General features: G+C 31.5%; 1 protein-coding gene and 1 long non-coding RNA gene across 3 annotated transcripts in view; both read right to left on the bottom strand.

Annotated features, from left to right (window-relative positions):
* The window catches only part of LOC149477658 (uncharacterized), a 310,772-nt gene that overhangs the window by 160,121 nt on the left and 130,100 nt on the right, over positions 1 to 20,551 (bottom strand). The window lies entirely within an intron of this gene.
* Positions 1 to 20,551, bottom strand: part of pan (transcription factor pangolin) — a 148,244-nt gene that overhangs the window by 58,105 nt on the left and 69,588 nt on the right. For both annotated transcript variants that reach the window (XM_089710264.1, XM_089710263.1), the window contains exons 3-4: positions 15,982 to 16,045; positions 6,640 to 6,740 (exon numbers count right to left, since the gene is read on the bottom strand). In XM_089710264.1, the coding sequence (XP_089566390.1) occupies positions 6,640 to 6,740; positions 15,982 to 16,045 (165 nt within the window). The remainder of the gene's footprint in view (positions 1 to 6,639; positions 6,741 to 15,981; positions 16,046 to 20,551) is intronic.

Genomic DNA, 20,551 nt, shown 5'->3' with positions numbered 1-20,551 from the left:
TAGCCGGGCGGCCGGCCGGTACCGCCGCAAACGCTACGTCCCGCAATTTTTAAATCTGTAATATCTTCGAAAATATTCACTTAAATCATACGGTGTAAAGGGCCATATAGATCTATATTAAATGAACAATGTATTCAAGGTATTTAATTGGTTAAGGATTAATGCTGTATTGGTTGAAATCGCTTCGAAAATTAGCCATTATTTGTCGTAAAAAGTAAATGACAAAAAAAAGTTATTGTGGGTTATCCATAAGAGATAGACATATACCATCGCGGACTTTTCTGTAGACCTTTTCAATGTGTATAATACTTAGTACATTATTTTGATAAAACTCGCCTGCGTTTGCAATGTAAGCGGAAAAAATGTAATTTTTTACGACATCACATTAGAAACCTCAAAAATAACAGTACTTCTCCACTATTTAATGGGTGTTATTATACATATAAACCTTCCTCTTGAATCACTCTATCTATTAAAAAAAACCGCATCAAAATACGTTGCGTAGTTTCAAAGATTTAAGCGTACAAAGGGACATAGGGACATAGGGAAATAAGGACAGAGAAAGGGACTTTGTTTTATACTATGTAGTGATGATGATTTACAGTAGTTAAATTTATAAGCCTCTTTTTTAAATAGATTTGCAAATGTATCTATGTACTAGGCCTGCAGACGTAACTAGTAGTCTAGGAACGCGACAGGAACGCAGCTTTAGCTACATTATTGCAGCGAGATTATGCAAAAGTGTACGTGAGCCACGCACACCAGGGTCCCGGTCATGCCAAGATGTTTGATACACTGATTGTATCACACACGACCACATACAACACGTACGAGCGTGTGTTGCAAACGGGCGGTTGGAACGCGACGATTTTCTGAGAATTAATTAATGATGTCCTAAACATTGAAAGGTGCATGATCGCTACTTTATAATTGTTCAAACGTTTATCATAATAATTATTAGTACCAGATTTGAATATTAAGGTAGGGACATACTTAAATAAAATTTTAAACAAGAAAAGATTTGTTAAGTCATCCTTGATTTATAAATGGTGTAACTTACGCCACTTTGTTGTAAAGATATGAATTAGCATGTATCACATTTTCAGAATTGAGGACTCACATTGATAAAATCGTCAAGTGTTTCTATAAAAATAATAGACGGGCGTTTTAATCGCGACGTTTTTACAATACCACACCAAAATTAGCTATTTCGGTTTAAAAATCAAATAAGGTGATAATATGCTGAATCGAATTCTTGACGAGTGTCTTTTTAGTTTTTGTGTACATATTTAAACCGAATAAAGTTATAGAGCATTTTGAATTTATGTAGTAATTATGATACAAGTAAAAAATTGTTTTCTTTTGCAAACGGGCGTTTTTAACGCGTTTTAGAAGTAGTCTAGTGGGCGCCGATAAATGACACTTGATAATTGAATATTACCCTGTTCGATGCTAAAATTATCTCAAGAAGTAGATAAGGTTCTATTATAAGGGTTTCGATAATAATAATTAATTATTATTATCTAACTATTGTTAAATGGAAAATTACTATGGAGTGCTTTGATAAATTACGAGTACTCTTATGGTTGGACATACTTCTGTCTGTTAAGCAACTTTGTCTGTTATTAATTTATTGTTATTATTTAAATAAATCGTTGCAAATACAATAAATTGCATTTTAAATACAGCAAGAGCTTATAATTTAGCTTGTGAATTGATGTAACAGAATGTTATGGTATTCATTATTAAGTATACCTAATTTTAATTTAATTCTTTCAAAATTTAATACAGTAGCACCTCGTTAAGTCGAACCTCGATAAGTCAAAAACCTCCAAATCTCGAAAAAATGTCTTGTTCCCTTCCCTTCAAACCCGAAAACCTCTATTACTTGAAATTTTGTCCCTCCGTTAGTCGAAATAATCACCGAGTCCCTCCAAGCCATTTTGGTACATATTTTCACTCTATAACTCGAAAAATCAAATTTGACCTCTATATCTCGAACATAGCAACGTTTTATTTTACAACCGGTACACTATTGTTTCTTAGAAAACATTTTAGGAGTATACGATAATTAATTTATGACTCACGAAACACGTGTTTGCGTTAAGTATCTGATGACGAAATTATCGATTCAGTAGCTCAGAAAACCGATACTAATGATTAAGATGACATAGAAGACGTGAATAGTACATGCGCTCCATGGGTTTCCATCAAAGAGGCAAGAACCGTATTGAATACCTTACGAAATTTTATAAAGCAAACCAGTATCTTTGAAAAAAAAGAATTTTCTGCTCTTTATAGATTATAAAATGCTAGAGAACAACCAAATTATCTAAAGCAAAAAAAATACTGACTTTTTTAATGTCATATTTTTTATTTTAAAATGATTTGAAATAATGTTGATTTATAATAAATAAAAACATGTTTGTGACCTCTGCAAGTTGAATTTTAATTTATTTTACCTCTGTAACTCAAAATTGATAAGAATAAACCTCAAACTCTTTAAGTCGAATCAAAATCCGCCTAAGTCGAAATCCTCCATAAGTTGAAAACTCTATAACTCGAATTTTTTGGCGTCTCCCTTGATATTCGACTTATAGAGGTGCTACTGTATTATTTCTACGTCTAATTTTTTAGAAAAAAATTATACACCATTTTCCTGTTTACAAGCTCCGTAATATAACTGCAATGAACAATCAACATCTGAATAAATCGATTCAGCATTTTACGAGAAATAACCAACCACAGTATCTAAAAATCATCAGCCATTCCTACAATATTCTAGCATACATCAACAAAAACTTACAGACCTCATGTCACATATTTCGAACTCATCTAAATATTACATAGTCATCAAATTGCCTTCGCCGGGAACGAACCCGCGAGCAAACAGGCGTGGGGAGCCTTGTTTACTGTCTCATATAAATGAAAGGGGAACAGACTGATCATTTTCATCTCATTCTTGGGGGAAGTTTTAATTCATCATTCAAATATTAATGGACTTAAATTTGCATACATTTTGTTCTAAGTATGGCTTTGGGTTTTCGTTTAAAATATATCAAAGATGTAAGCGTAGATATTGTAAACGATTTAATTTATAATACAGATAAATTTAAACTATTTTGAATACAATTACATTGCCATACTAGATATAAAATAATTTGGAAAATCCAAAAGTGCACGCCTCATAATTTTTTTTTAATAAATATTTATTAATTATTATTTTTGTTTCTTTAATAACAATTAAACCACATCGAATCAGACCCTGAAAAATGAAAGGGTTCTATTCCTGAGCATACTCAAGCGTAAGAGAAAATAATTTGGAAAATCCAAAAGTGCACGCCTCATAATTTTTTTTTAATAAATATTTATTAATTATTATTTTTGTTTATTTAATAACAATTAAACCACATCGAATCAGACCCTGAAAAATGAAAGGGTTCTATTCCTGAGCATACTCAAGCGTAAGAGAAAAAAAAAGACTCGATTAGTAAAGTATTTCGGTCGCTATCGTGTTAACAAGAAAAAGGATCCGCACATACAGACACACGGACGTCCAAGACAGAACTTTTTTAAACTGTTTTTTAACTAGTTTAAATAACAAAAATGACATCAAAAATATCATGAACGTTAAAAATAGTGTTTTTTCTTAATATGTGTGTGTATGTATTATCTTACAAGTGCAATGTATGATACATAAAGACATTTTAAGTTTGAAAAATCAGATGTTTTGCGCGAAGTGACAGTAGTACCCACCTCAACGCTTCGCTTATGAGGCGTGCAATATGGTTGTTGTATCTACATTTTAGCTAAATATGTAGCTTGAAAAGTTGTTCCGAAAATATGTTGTGGGATCTTTACTATTGGTTCTTATAACGTTATAACTAGCTACTACTAGCTTCTGTACGCGGCTTCGCTTACATGCGAACCGATTATCCTCACGTATTTCAAATAAATAAAATAATGTTTTTTACTAAATGTCAATACAATCCGTTGATTAATTCTCATCAGAGTAACAAAACCTCGATCCCTACTATACCGTAGACAGTGTCCTAGTATGAACTTAAACAGTAGGTATCTATACCTAGTCGAACTATTCTATAAAAATGAAGTATCAAATAATATCGCTGACACCACAAGTGTAGGCGTGTCGTGTGATTCCCATCAGATATCCGCCCATTATATAAAACTGAAGAGATAAGACACGATGATGGCTCCCTTGGTACATATCTGGTTTCCATATTGCACGTTACTTCAACTTAAATGTAGATTTTTAAGTTAGAAGAGTACCTAGCTACTTTGTTGCGATAGTGTACATTTTTAAGTTAGTATCTAGCTACTTTGTTACTTGAATGGGTACTGAAAAGGTAAGGAATAAAAAAGAAAATGAAATAAAGTAATTTTTAAAAAGTAAAAAAATATATTCTTATATTGGGATTTCTTATTCATTCTCTTTATTTATTAATTGAAACTTTGTTTATTAAGTAAGAAAAGCTCTTTTAAAACGTATTGTATATTTCCCTTCTCTTTCTATCAAAGATGAACGAACTACATTTAAACGGATTAAAAGAAACTACATGAAAGAGTTTTTCAAAATTTAGGTCAAAACATTCTATGAAAAAAGGTCAACCAATGTTTTAGAAATGTGAAATATTGTCAAAATCCAACTTTACAACAGCGCACGCTATCTGTAAATAGGAGCACAATACATTGAAAACGTACTCATTGTACACAAAAGTTGTATCAAAAAGCTTTCATAATTTCAGGCAAGTTAATACAAAAGCCGGGGAACGCGGTCAATTTTTTCTATACCGAATAAAACTAGATGTAATCCGCAGACGAAGCGAAAGCGAGCGACCCCGAAATTGGAAGCCGCATTCATCCAGACAAAAGCTCTAAACACCCCGATGGCAAAAAGAAAATTTCCATCCCCTCCTTGATTTAAATTTCCCGCCCAGAGCGGGGCGGCGACGTGGGGGTGGCTTCCGCACAAAAGAGACGCAGCTCGACTTTCATAGAAAAGAATGAGACGACCGTATGTCCACCTGTTGCGTTACAAGTTTCATATTTTCGCGTTATCTTTTTTCTTTTCTTACGTAAAAGGATTTGAATGGCGCGCCGCGTGCATGCGTACTGGGCTTAGGTATCGAACGGTATCGATGCGCCGCGTCACGCGTACGGCCTAGCGCCTGACGCAGCTTTCTTTTTTATTTAAGATCATTTATTTATTATCAAATATACTTCCAGTTTCATTACAAAATTTTTAATTTTGAAATGAGATAATTTTTGAACTGAATTGATAATTTCAAGGTCGCGTCATGGCAATACCGTCAGGTTATGGAGTAAGGCGACGGTTTTGGTATCTTTGAATATTACCAAAAAAGTTTCACTTCTGACACTTGTGCCTGGCACACGCACTATATTTTATGGAACCAAACTTTTATTTAGATAATAACTTGATACAGATAAATAAAGGAAGGTAGTTATAATTCCTTGTAACATACGCATCAGTTTACTCAGGAGTCAGGATGAAGACAGAAATAAAAACTGTTTGTGTTACCGCTTCCGGTGGGTCGCGGGTTCGAAGCCAGCACGTGCTGCGGTTATTACGAAGAAATAATCTAATAAAATATTTTTTTAGTTATTACTGTTTATGTTTATGTTCCAAGTTTACTAACTTGGTTTTTATCGGAAAATATTTTGAGCACAGTGCTAGAATTGTCGAGATATATCTGTACGATAAGCACAGATATGAAAAATATTTCGCGCATTGTAAATGCATATATAAAGCCGTGTACACATGATCGTACAAATATAACTGAAACACAATTATTCACTAAAATTTAATACTACATCCGCTAACAATGATATCATACCAAAAATAGTTATTTTTAAAAACAATCATTTATACGTCTAACAATATTCCCGTATCGATAATCCCGTACCATCGATCACGATTCTAATACAGATAAACGAAAATCAAATATTAATCTCCAATATGCGCACGCCTTTAGACAAGATATTTGGCAGATAGACTATCTACAGATTAGATATATAAACGGTTAAATTCACAGCTTACATGATTTAATGCCGTGTTTTAGTGTAATCGTAATAATGGACATGTTGACAACAATATCACGTGGTTGTCAATACAGCTGATAAGCGTTGATAAATCTCGATTTGCTCGCGTTTAGCACTGCGCAGTTGGTACCGTGGGAGTTTGATATTGCTGATTGTTTTGTAGCAAATGCGGGGGTTCTATCGGGAGTATTACTTTACGAACAATATAATATATAGTTGGAATGGATTGAATATTAAAACACTTAACAATATAACTATCATACGATAACTGCAACAATATTTTTCATATAAAATTTTGCTTCACTTACAATTTTTAGCCATATCAACAAATTTAAATCGCCACTTATTCCGATTAAAATTAACAATACAATTTATAATACTTCTACACTTACGTATAATTCCTTCATAAGGAAGACATATGCAAAAAGTTAATGTTAATTTGCGATTTTTAAATCATCTATAATATATTTTTTACTTTAAAACTTACAAAAGTATACCTACTTGGTAACATATTGTTATATTCTTTACTTTTTTATTTAAAATAGACATTTAACTTACCATAGAGACAGGCAGCGGGTGCGCACCACCGTTGGGGTAGGGGTAAGGCGCCATGAGGTAGCCCATGTTGAAACCGGCGGCTGGATGTGGCTCAAATTTACCTAGAAATTATACATTTTATTATAAACTGTGCTTATAAAACAAGGAAAACCTCTAAGTAAGTATACTGTATAATCTCTCTTATATAGTATAAAATTCTCGTGTCACAATGTTAGTCTGCATACTCCTCCGAAACGGGTGGACCGATTCTCATGAAATTTTCTGTGCATATCGGGTAAGTCTGAGAATCGGCCAACATCTATTTTTCATATGTACCACGGGCGAAGCCGGGGCGGACCGCTAGTAAAGATATAGATGATAGATGACCGCTAATAAAAATTGTACGTATTCATCATGCAAGAACACATAATTTATCCACTGAAGTCTTACTTTTACTATTTTTGTAAGGAGCTTCGATAATGTGGGATTTTTTTTCATCAAAGAAATATAAATAAGAGCGCGAATATACTTTCTAGACATACGATACAGTACGTCTTATGGTATAAAACAATTTCATATTCATCTCATGTCATCTTTATTAGGGGTTTTACCCACAACTAAACTAAACGATCGGCAACAATTCTAGTCCTATTCTGGTTAAAAACTTCGCGCCCGAAAATTACATAGTAATTAACACAGAAAATATTCATTAAACTCTTTCAACCCAAGCCCCATATTAATAAAAATGAACTATTATTTTAAATAGCCACACTAAAATTGCTCAACATAATACGAGTATTAAAAATGTAGTAGCTTTTAGAAGGGTTGTACAGTCGTAGAGAAAATTATACCCGCACAGTCATTTACTTGCGTAATTGCACTCCTAGTGTGTATTTAGTATGTATGTATATATGTAGCTATTGTCTCGCACTACGAACTAAATGGAACACTATTTTTGTGCATTTTCTAGGTGACAACTCTGGCAAGTGTTCAATTTTTCTAAGCTGGTCTGGAGTGAGTAAGTTTATTGTTATTGCGTTTTTAATTAATTTTAATTAAAATTAAGGTATGGGTAATAATGGAGTATTTTAATGCATGTATTTATTGATTAGATGTTTATAAAAACCGCTCATATAAATGTTTATCGTACAACCAAGACAAACTTAACCTACTTTTAGTTATTTCATTCAGATAGGTTGCAATTTACCTCAAAGTTTCTTAAATGATAGAGACTTTCACTAAAAGTTTTAGACAATTCATCCCTTTAAGTAAGTATATAAGTATATAAATAAGTATATAAATGATATAAACCATGGTACCTAACTACCTATGTGTTACATTTTAATATTATTTTTCTATTTAGGTAAAGATATAAAAACAACGCAGTATCAATCTTTTTCTGTCCAAAAACCTTTCACATATTAGTAAAAAAAACGCATAATTACCAAAAATGAACAAATATATTTGATAACGGAAATAAGAATGCAGTAGCACGGACCACTAAAACCTATGTACACATGTATTCCCGCGGCTTTGTTTGCTTAGGCCGGACCTACCGCGGATTCTTGGAAGGGCATCCTTGACCACGCTATTTGTATGAGAAATACCTTGAGTTTGGGAATTTAATATCTCGAAAATTTAATTATTTTAAATTGGTATTTGGTGAAATAAAGTATCGGTTTAAGCTGGTTTTAATAAAAAAAATATCAATGTAAATATCTATAAGAGACAATTTTGTAAGTGAAACTTTATATGTGAAATATTTTTTTTAATCTATTGATTCCTACGTACCTTTTGGGAACGTTGTTATAACTTACAAAAATTCAATATTATTATTTATTGTAAAATATAAATAGAAGACAATTTTTTTAACTTTATTAATTAAATGAATTTCTATATTCCTAACGTACTTTTTAGAAAATTGTCTTGAAACTTACAAAATTCAATATTTTTGTTTCTATAAAATATCAAAATTCAAAGTACCAGGCGCTCATGAATTCACAAGAGGCAGAATAAACAGAGGTCACATTCAGTTCCGAACCGGACATGGTTCATATAATTTGCGCTCGACGTCACATTTTCGTTTGTTTTGGATGTTTGTCCGTGGGATCTCACACTTTTTTCCGCTATCTATATATGTATATATTTCCGTTTTTGCTATTGTATTTGACATTTTCTTATTGACTTTATCTCAATAGATAATAGAGATATACCGGTAATATTTCTTTCGGATCCGATACGGTTCTGTGGTTTGCTAAAAGTTGCGCGATTATTTTTTTAAGTATGTATTTGCAATTTTTTTATCAATTATTATCAAAATACGTATTTTGAAAATCACGACTTAATATCACACGTCATAATAAAAATAACTATGCCTAGTATTTTTTCTATGCATTGCTATAACAGTTTTCATATGCCTTTTGACATAAAAAGGCAATAAAAAACTTAAACTTAATACACTTAACAGTTAAGTTAGCGACGGTAAATAAAGCTGATTTTCAGATTAGCGCGGCTACTGGTCAGCTTTCTAGGCATATTTCTAAAAACTGGTTTCATTGTTTTTCCTGCTATAATAGGATGACTAGGCTTTACAGAAACGTTGAACTAAGTATGTATACTTATATACATTAATATTATAAGGAGGAGATAATTGTTTGTGAGTTTGTTTATAGATGAAATAAAACCACTATACCGATTTCGAAAACTATCGCCTGTAGAGTAACTATAATATAATATAGTTATTGCAATCGGGTTTATTTTATTTTGTTTATATTCATGGCCAAGACTTTAACTTTATAACCTTAGTTAAACGTTGATCTTAATTAATTAATAAGTACATACTTCAAAGGAAAAAGAAAAACAGATTCTAATTAAGACATTGGCATAAAATATTAGTTCTTTAGCATATTAAATAAATCCTAAGTCCTAACATGGGTAATTCAATTAGTTTAAATAAACAAATCTATACCTATTTAAAGAATTCGGGGTATTCTTCTAGCTTTCTGATTAATTATGCTAAACTAGAAAATAAAGGCGTATCACACAATCGATTTAAAGTGCGTCTTATTCATTAATTTTAATTGAATTTTTACCTAATATTTAGGGCGATAATCAGACTACTTTTAAAAATATTCCTCCCTTAAATGTGTAGAAAAAATATCCTTACTTAAAGGTTAACACGGTATAATAGATAACTTACGTTATCACATAATTATGGCATACATTATAATAAACAGGATATACCTACTTTTATTACATTTGAATCAATGTAATAATAACTATGTTCTTTCAAACCTGTTGACATTAAATAATTTTGTATGCACCACAACTGATAAAAACCTTTTTTATCTCATTCCAGTGTTAATGACCCGTCTCAGATCTAAAGATACATTATCTAGGTGACATTTTAAAACTTTATTAAAAAAGACAAGTATCTCTATATTTACTGCGATAATTAAAGAACTATCTATGCTAAGTGACCACGTTATGCAAAAAGTGGGAATTTTTATAAAGAAGTTAATGTCTTGTTTTTCATTGGGCTTATTAGTCTCATTTATCTATACTAATATTATAAAGAGGAAAGGTTTGTATGTATGTATGTATGGTTTTCACGCATAAACTACTGGACCGATTTGGATGAAATTTGGCACAGATAATCTTTAGACTCTGAGAAAGAACATAGGCCTTTATTGCGAAATATGTACCACGGGCGAAGCCGGGGCGGACCGCTAGTCATAGATATTTTTGATAAGTGAATACTTTACGATTATATTATGATTATAAAATGACTTGTCATCGCTGTTATTTACATTTTACAAGTGTGAGTAGCTACTAGCTGTAGAAATGTACTTGGAAGAATTAAAAAAATATTTTTATATATTTTTTTTCGCACTAATCAAGTCATGTTCATCTGTCATACTTTAAAAAAATCTAATTTATCTTTACTTCATATTACTACCTACAACATACTGCAAACAATATCCTTAAAGTATTATAATACTAGTGGTCCGCCCCGGCTTCGCCCGTGGTACATATTTCGCAATAAAAGGTAGCCTATGTCCTTTCTCGGGTATCAAAATATCTCCATACCAAATTTCATGCAAATTGGTTCAGTAGTTTAGGCGTGATTGAGTAACAGACAGACAGACAGAGTTACTTTCACATTTATAATATTAGTATGAATGTATAACGTAACAATATCTATTTGGCTCAAAGTATTAGGTTTAAAGTTCTAGTATGCTTCTAGTATATCTATATAGTATACTACACTCAGGTACCCTAAGTGCTATAGTAGGCAAATTTGCATAAATATAAAGTTCCTAGGCGACAGACGCTAGACAGTTGAGGTACGGTTTTAAAATATGCTTAGCATTTATGGGTTCTATATATTTTATACTGTATAATATTTGATATAGGTAGTTAGTAAATAAAAAAAGCTTGCCTTTTATCCTTAACAAACACCTTGCCTGCAAAAGATCGCTCTTAAGTAATAAGGCTCTGTGCTAGTCTAGCTATAAGTTTTACTTTTAAGAATATAGGTAGATACATATTTGTATACCAGTGCAGTAAATTGTTATAAATAAACATAGGTACACCTACATAAGTAATACCTAAGACAATAAAAAAACCTTAACGAAGTACCTATATAGATATCCAAATAGAATGTTCAACAATATTGATTAAAATAATAAGTAAGTTCTAGAATATCGGCGTATGAAATTAATAATTAAATCAATTTTCGATGGCACAATATTTGAACGCGGCTTTTCATTTTGCGTGTCAATTAAATTTATATTGAATTAGAGTTGAATTCGTTGTAATTACTAATTGTATAATTATTAGATTATTGCTCTGTTTGGAATGTGCAAATGTTTTTAAGTGTAATCAATTTGATACGGAAATTATTGAAGTACCTACATACATAATTTTGTTTAATATTTGCCATTTGGATTCAAGAGTGCTTTATGCATGTGCAGTTTTGTGGGACTTAGACTTAAGTTATTGTAATAATTTGTAAGAATAATTTCAATAAATAAATAATAATAAATATTATGAATATAGTGCTGTTCTTTACAGTTGAGTTTTAAAAGTGTATATGGCACTTAACTTAAACATTAAATACAAAATATCGGTTTTTATATGTAATCTTTAGGGATTTTACTTTCCTTCTTGTAACATACATCAATGGATTCCAAGATTCAAACAAAATTTGCATCCGCAGCTACCAGGAACCCATAAAATCCCAAGAGAACAAAACGCACGATCACCCAGTGGCCACTCGCAAAAAACTCGTTAATCTAACAACCTGAACTTAATTGTGAACGCATATCAAGATCCAATTAGAAGTTGGGTATAATGACATAAAACATCAGGCTTGCTTCAACGCAAATCGTGCGAGCAGGACGAACATATTGTATCGTGTGAGAGCAAGCGAGAAAGATGACAGCGTGAGAGAAGATGTAGCATTATAGATTTAGTATGGTGTCCATGCGAATGTTGGTTCTTATAAGGATCTGTTTTGTAAGCAAAGAGTGTGATTTATGACGACAAATTGTTGTCATTTATTGTTAAAGCGATGCGTCGAGTGATGAAAAAGCTGCGTCAAGTATGCTAGCTTGTAAGTAGAGTTCTGGTAAACTACGTGCTGGTATATTTACCAAGAAATAGATCAAGATGTGATTTAGATTTTTTTATTACATACTCAAAATATAACTAAGTATCTGTATTGTTTTTATAAGTTGGTACCTAACCCAAAAATCAGCAAATGTTGGTAATTCCTCTATGAATGATACTCAAACCACTACCTCAACAAACATTAAATGTAATCTTATTTATTTTTCAAAATCGTTTCATCAATTCCGGACATGACATTAAACACACAACTAACATACATATATAATATCAATGTAGACAACTCGTATCATTCTAGTTCACGTTAGCGCCAAACATACATAAAAGTAATTTAGATAAAAATCTCCGGAATTAATCTCATTGAAACTGAGTTATAATCTGACGACTTCGATTTCTCGCATCATTAATTGGATTACTCCGAATATATTATCTTGGGTTGAAATTAATTGTATTTATTTTATATTTCAAGTCCAATTTATGCGACTTTATGTTGAATGTTGTAATAGCTTTTTATTAGTTCGAGTCGTAATAAATATTTAAAAGTTCATTTGTACTACTTAATACATATTTTGAATTAATAACAATTGTGTAACTTCTTAAAAGATGTTCAATTTCCGTTCAAAAAACCTATAGATAACAAAAATTATCTCTTTGCTATCTCTAAATTATATCATTTGGTATCTATAAATTGATATACAAACAGATTAATCTTGCAATGCAATTGACTTGAAATGCACCTCGTTCGCATAAACGAACCCGCAGGCGAAGCTAGTGGTATAATTATATTCATAGCCAATTAGCATCTACTTCACTTATACGCACTATCCCATAATTTGTTAACCATAAAACATCAATAAGTACAGTCAGCACCACAAGTATAACTCCTAAATCAAAAGTTAAAGCACTTTAAAGGCTCGAAATTCTTGCGCCCGTTGTATTGTTTTTTTTTCCTCCATCGGTCGTGGAGACTTGATCAGATTAGACCATGGAACCGGTTACTCGAAAACATCCCGTGGAAAAAAGTAACAAAAAACAACACTAATAATAACAAATAACGAGGCGTTCGGCCCTGGATAGTGATGTGACTTGTCGATAAGTTCGTATTAGGGATTAACATTTTTTAATGTTGTTGGTGGTTTTATGTGTTGTTATGACGCATTTTTTAAGTGAAACGTTTTAAATACATATTTACTTTCATCAAATTTTTTCTTCTTTAATGGTGATTTGTTTTTTTTTTAATCGAGTACCCATGCATTAAATTTGAAATAAATAACAATTGCATTTAATTGCAATTAATATTAATTAACTTTACCATATCACAAACGTATACTAAACAATATCACAAGGCCTACATTAATTAGCCCTCACATAAAAGCATGAAACGTGAATATAAACCAGAATAATTTCCGATATAAAATTCTTTTTCGTTCAAAGCAGTCCGTCGATGGCCCTCCACAAGAGTATTGATCGAATTCTGATGACGTGGCCCATTGACCGCCTCTCTACGTCTTATCTAGTCTGCGTTCAACGTTTAATATCCACGTAGACGAGTGGATGTGTATAATTATATGCAAGCCCTAATATTTTTAGTTCTTATACGGATATATCACGTGGATTATGCAACCATTTCTTATTAATACTGTGTATACGAGCTTTTTGAATAAATATTCGGAATTTGATAAAGTTATGTTTATAAATAGTTACTAAAAATATATTTAGAATCTATATTCATTAATATCTGTAAGTCTAATGATACATAGCTTATTTCACAAATGACTGACATCATTATAGTCTCTATTTGCGTAACATATAGTTACCTAATTCTAATAATAATATACCATTTTTATGACACATATATTCTGTACCACTTAAATCCAAACTTTACATTTAATATAAATTTTAACACCTCAAAACTATCGATAAACACCATCACATCACTACTCGATTCGAGATGAAATTATACGAAAATATTGTAACGATAGTGACAGATGATTATAAGCTGGCGATAAAACACACATAATTCTCACATAATTGGCCCTTGGGGTCCCATTACGAGCCATTTTCACCTCAGTACTGAAATCAATTTCACATCGAATTTACTAGGAATCCTGATAGTTTAATAGGTAAATTGTTTATTGCTAAGACTGGGTAAGTTTGTGTGATTTTGAAGTTGAGAGTTTTATGTCGGAATTCAACAACTCCGGCCACAACTTAGTAAACTTCAAAGTTTTATGCATTAAATAAGCATGAATATATACTATAATATATATTATAAGATGATTTTTACGAATGTACGTAGTGAATGTGTAATGTCGACAGTTTTAACGTAAATTTTAATAATAACAACTATGTGTCGATAAAAACAAAAAGTCTCTAATTTATCTATACACTAGCGGTCCGCCCCGGCTTCGCCCGTGGTACATATTTACGTTTTCTCTACATAAGAACCATCCTCGTACTTCAAGGAATATAATAAAAAAAGAATTATCGAAATCGGTTCAGCCGTTCTCGAGTTATGCGCTTACCAACACATTTTGCGATTCATTTTTATATCTATATACATATATCTATACTTAAAATGTCTTTACATTTCAATCCTTAACATAATTACAATGTTGTACAATGTACAATGTATTTTTAAAAAATATTTTTGATTCCACTGTCAGCCCTGATTAATATGAGCCTCTGCGTTTTCCTCGATACTCGATCATAATTGTCATTTTATTTTAAGTAGCGAAATGTGATAACGAAATACCGAAATGACATCGGATATTTTGGACGAAATAAGGTCAAGATTTTATGCGAATACCTTTAGGTTCAGAGGTTTATGTCCTGGGTTCAAGTTCCTTAAATGATGCGATAGAAAATCATATTTTTCTATATAATATAGGGTCAAGTTATTATTAAATTGGTTAGCTGTACAAAATTGTGTCCATGGATTCAAAATCGTCTGGTTATTGAAATGTAATATGTATAAAAAATTATAATCTAAAGATGTGTAAAAGGTCAAAATTGTATTTGTTTATGAAATGTCTTGCAGTTTTGACTATCTTAGGGCCGATTTTTCAATGCTTGGATAAAAATTATCCGTCCAATAAAGTATTACACGATAATATTAAAATGTCACGTAAACTGTCAAATACGGGCAATTAGAATACGTTTTTTAAATGGTAGATTTATAAATTATTCGACGAATAAGTTTTATCCAAGCATTGAAAAATCGGCCCTTAGGTATATAAAAGCTACATAATAATTAATCGATCTAACCTTACAACCGTAAACATTCAGTGAAACAGATGCAAACAGATAGGTAAAGGACCTCAATATAATTTAACTATTTTTCAATTGCATATTATGAATACGTCAAACGTGTATTAGCGTAACCACGCGTCTTAAAATTCCAAACATAGTCATGCACATCACCTGTTTTCTTACTATTATATAAAAAGAGGCTATTTGAAAAGGGCTTCATTACAAATTACAATATATGTATAACGTTACAAAGTATATACTCTACTAGCTGTCGCCTGCGGCTTCGCTCGCGTGAACACAAATTAATAAACGTCAAGTAGGTAATATGTTCTGAACCTTCAAAAAGCCGACTTGTCTTTAGGTAAATGCTTTCTTAAAAATTGGATAAATCGTTAAATATTAAAAATTAATCATGCCAAAGACAAAACTTTCATAAGATTTTTTCTGTGTGAATTATTCCGTATCTCCAGATATGCTTACCAAAAACTGGACTGAGATCCGATTTAACTGATAATTTTCCCGAATAAGGCTCTCCGGACTTTTCCTGTGAACAAAATAAATTCATATTAGATATAAATTAAAATGACAATATAAATTAACACACCAACAAGCGAATTAATAATAATTCTAATATGTTCTGCATTGGAATAAAATAAAAAAAATAATAAATTCGAATTTCTAATATTATGTTCTGTATTCTAATTTTACACCTTAATGTCTATAATATAAAAAACATTCAAATGTTTATTAACTTTTGATAATAATATTTGAATATAATGATGTATTTAATTCCCCAATTCAACATCAATTACCAATATTTATTAAATAGGTACTAGATTGCTTCGTCATTCAATACCAAATTACGAGTCGAATTTACATCCCAATTCCTAACACAACAAAAACTAAAAGGGGCGTATCATGCAACCGTTCGCTTCCCCAAACACTATCCAATGTAATAATGGACATAACAAATCGTAATGTTTCCGCTATCATTAATTCGAGCACATTTCCTCTGTCAATACTCCAGTGGTGCGTTCAGAATCACGACACCTTACTGATAGTGGGGGGTTATTTTTGTAGCATGCGATATTACGATTGTCGTATGCGATTTTTTGTGATAAGATGAGCTTCGGAACTTTGGTTTTTTATTATTTAGATTAAACTTACATTTATGTGTTATACGTTTTTAGTTTACTTTAACTTGTAGTCTATAAAATATATCTCATGGGCAGTTTTATTTCCTACGACATTTATTAAGACGTTTATGTGAAGGTACATAAGCATCTTTTTAAAATTTATCATCATAAAATTTTAAACTTAGCTCAAAATGTAGCCTATAGTCGTTCGTTAGTGTAGGTAGTAAGAATGATACCAGCATGCGAACAATCACGAGCGGTGTTCAGAATACACCCCCGCTTCTTTTACGGGGGTTGTAATTGAATAAGTCAGAATCAGTTTACCCCACTCGCCAGTGTTTACCCCAAATATCGAGGGTAATAGTCCCAATTGATGGATTCTTAAGTCATTGTCCATTTACGACCAATTTTCTACTTAACGTGGGGACTATTTGATTTCTTTATCTGGTCAAGTTAATAGAGGTAATATTACTACTAGCCCTCTACTAGCTTATTTAAAACTGATCTTTATAAATTTGCATTAGATGCTATAATAGCTTAACGTAGTTTTACTGTGTCCTCTATTATAAAAAATACGAACACTAATAAGTATAGTTTTAAGTGTGATTGCAAATCATCAATGAAAAAGTTCTTATAAAAATATTAACTTCAATTATTATCTTTATGTACTTTGGTTCAAAATTCAAATCAACCTATATATTTTCACAAGTTAATATAAAAAATACACATACAATAATAAATAACTGTTTATATTGGCAGCAATTCTCCGAATGGGTGTTATTTTAGGCACATTATTATGATAGTGATAATATTAATGTTCATTTAATTTTGTAGCCTTTTTCATTACAATGATGTAAATAAACCACCGAAAAGCTCGTCATTCAGTGAAATATTACGATAAAAGATTTTATTCAAAAACTGAATTAGTAGATAAGAATTTGTGATCTGAAGTGATAAAATATTTTACGATAGTACAACTACGTAAATAAACAATGAATTTTACAAGAATTTTAATCTTAATCTGTAAGAATTACCTATTCAACGTCAATTTGAAAAATACTCAACAAGTGCTATGGCACTTTTATATTTATTAAAAAGAACTGTATGCAGCTATTTTCAATAAATTAAATGTAGGTAATGCCACTTTTGAGTCGAACTTGCTGTCACATCTGGCTACGACACAAAAATCATATCATGAAATTCGATGTGACGTGAAATAAACAAACATACTTGTGCATTTATAATAGGTACAAAATAATATATTATATCAGCTTTTTGCCGCGTGTTGCGAAAAACTGAACAGACAATCTAAAACTTTCCTCCAGAACCACGCTATCCATTTATAAAGCCATATTAACAATCATTGCAGTTGTTTCGCAAACAGACAGACACGACTGACGAATTTGTTTTACATATAGTGAAGGTTTAATAGCGTTCAGTGTACGACGATCTTTATCCACTGTTTGATCGCAAGCGAGTGGCCACTGGCTCGAATGGCAATAATGAAATTCCTGTGACGCGTCACATTTTTCCAGAGGTATTTTTAAATAATAAATTTATTAAAACACACGAAAGATCGCGGAGGATTGAAAGTGTTTTGTTTTTTATTTACAGTTTTAGATACAATTGAATACGCTGTAGGTATCTTACCAAAATCGTTACAATTTGAACTACTAAAGACTTACTTTCTTACTTAGAGATTAATAAAAAAAATTATTCCGCAAAATACCTACCCATCGGTACCTTTAGGTAATATTAGTATAGGAGTGTAAAGGATCTGTGAAATATCAGATTTATGCTACGCATGTAGAATAGCAGCAATTATTTTCACCTCAAGTATCCTAAAATCGAAACAAATTAATGGTTAATTATCCCCACCACCAAAAAATGATTTACCTACCTTATAGACCGGACTCTCAGTGGAGTTTCGTTTGCAAAAATAGCGGACCTAAATCTGACTTCTGATATATATTGTATAGATCCCAGACATCCTATAGACAGATGTTGCCAACCAGTTTTGTGGTCCCCCTCTCCCCACCCCGGTAATTAAATATGGCATACAAAGAAAAAAATAAAAATTTCCAAAACATGCCGTGTGGGATATCAAATGAAAGAACTTATTGAGTAGATCACGAATATATAGCATACTATAACATTTCTTACACTTTCTCTAAGATTTTTTAGAAAATTTACGAAAATGCTCCATCTTTGAGTTAACTTTAAACCACTATAGATTGAAAACTCATGAATATATTTTTTAAATTATTATTTTAAATAATTAACAATAGACCATTGTTTACGATACAATAGTTCGTACAGTGAAATAGTTGCATGGGGGAGTGGGGGAAGCATTCAAATATGGCGAGTATATTTTCAAGTTATTGCAAGAAATAAAGGCCTAATACAAAAATATCGGTGTCAGGGCTTAGAATTATTATCTCTGCACTGTCGTTGTGTTTGACAGAATGAAAAATATGGCAGAAAATTCTTGAATCAGCCTCTGTGTGATTAGATTTGGCATAAACTTGAAAATATACTCGCCATCTTTGAATGCTCCCCCCACTCCCCCGTGCAACAATTTCACTGTACGAACTATTGAATCGTAAACAATGGACTATTGTTAATTATTTAAAATAATAATTTAAAAAATATATTCATGAGTTTTCAATCTATAGTGGTTTAAAGTTAACTCAAAAATGGAGCATTTTCGTAATTTTTCTAAAAAATCTTAGAGAAAGTGTAAGAAATGTTATAGTATGCTATATATTCGTAATTTACTCAATAAGTTCTTTCATTTGATACCCCACACGGCATGTTTCGGAAATTTTTATTTTTTTCATTGTATGCCATATTTAATTACCGGGGTGGGGGGAGGGGGACCACAAAACTGGTTGGCAACATCTGTCTATAGGATGTCTGGAATCTATACAATATATATCAGAAGTCAGATTTAGGTCCGCTATTTTTGCAAACGAACATCTCCTTGGAGCCTGCTCTATTACATAGGTGTATAAAACTATATTTTTAAAATTAGTCAACAAAGTATTAAAAAATTACGATACATATCAAATATTTCATAAAGAGGTGACAAATATAAACATAAAGCCACTGGATTATTTATTTTCAACATCTTGATGTCAAGATAAATGCAATTACAGGCCATTTAAGTCTATGTAATTGATGAGAGGTAGCGGGTTCGAAGCCAGCTTGTAATGGTGAAATAAATACTACTTAATACCGCTACTGTGTTTAATAGTTAAGCACGTAATTAGTTTTATGGTTATATAAACTTGTTAGTTTTAAGATTTATTCGTGTTGATCGTGTTTTTAACTTCTTTATGTAATAGTGTAAGGCTTATTGCACGCCTCATAAGCGAAGCGTTGAGGTGGGTACTACTGTCACTTCGCGCAAAACATCTGATTTTTCAAACTTAAAATGTCTTTATGTATCATACATTGCACTTGTAAGATAATACATACATACACATATTAAGAAAAAACACTATTTTTAACGTTCATGATATTTTTGATGTCATTTTTGTTATTTAAACTAGTTAAAAAACAGTTTAAAAAAGTTCTGTCTTGGACGTCCGTGTGTCTGTATGTGCGGATCCTTTTTCTTGTTAACACGATAGCGACCGAAATACTTTACTAATCGAGTCTTTTTTTTTCTCTTACGCTTGAGTATGCTCAGGAATAGAACCCTTTCATTTTTCAGGGTCTGATTCGATGTGGTTTAATTGTTATTAAATAAACAAAAATAATAATTAATAAATAATTATTAAAAAAAATTATGAGGCGTGCACTTTTGGATTTTCCAAACTATTTTTAATTGTATTAAATAATAGATAGCCTGTATCTCAGCACATATTGATTTATAAAATGATTGATATGAAAGGAAGTAAATCCTCTTA

Source organism: Colias philodice, chromosome 24 (assembly GCF_061535455.1).
Source record: "Colias philodice isolate Cphi_HAF_F1 chromosome 24, ilColPhil1 Martin Lab GWU primary, whole genome shotgun sequence".
NCBI lineage: Eukaryota > Metazoa > Arthropoda > Insecta > Lepidoptera > Pieridae > Colias > Colias philodice.
The sequence above is the reverse complement of the archived record's forward strand: the minus strand, read 5'-3'. Positions and strand labels throughout refer to the sequence as shown.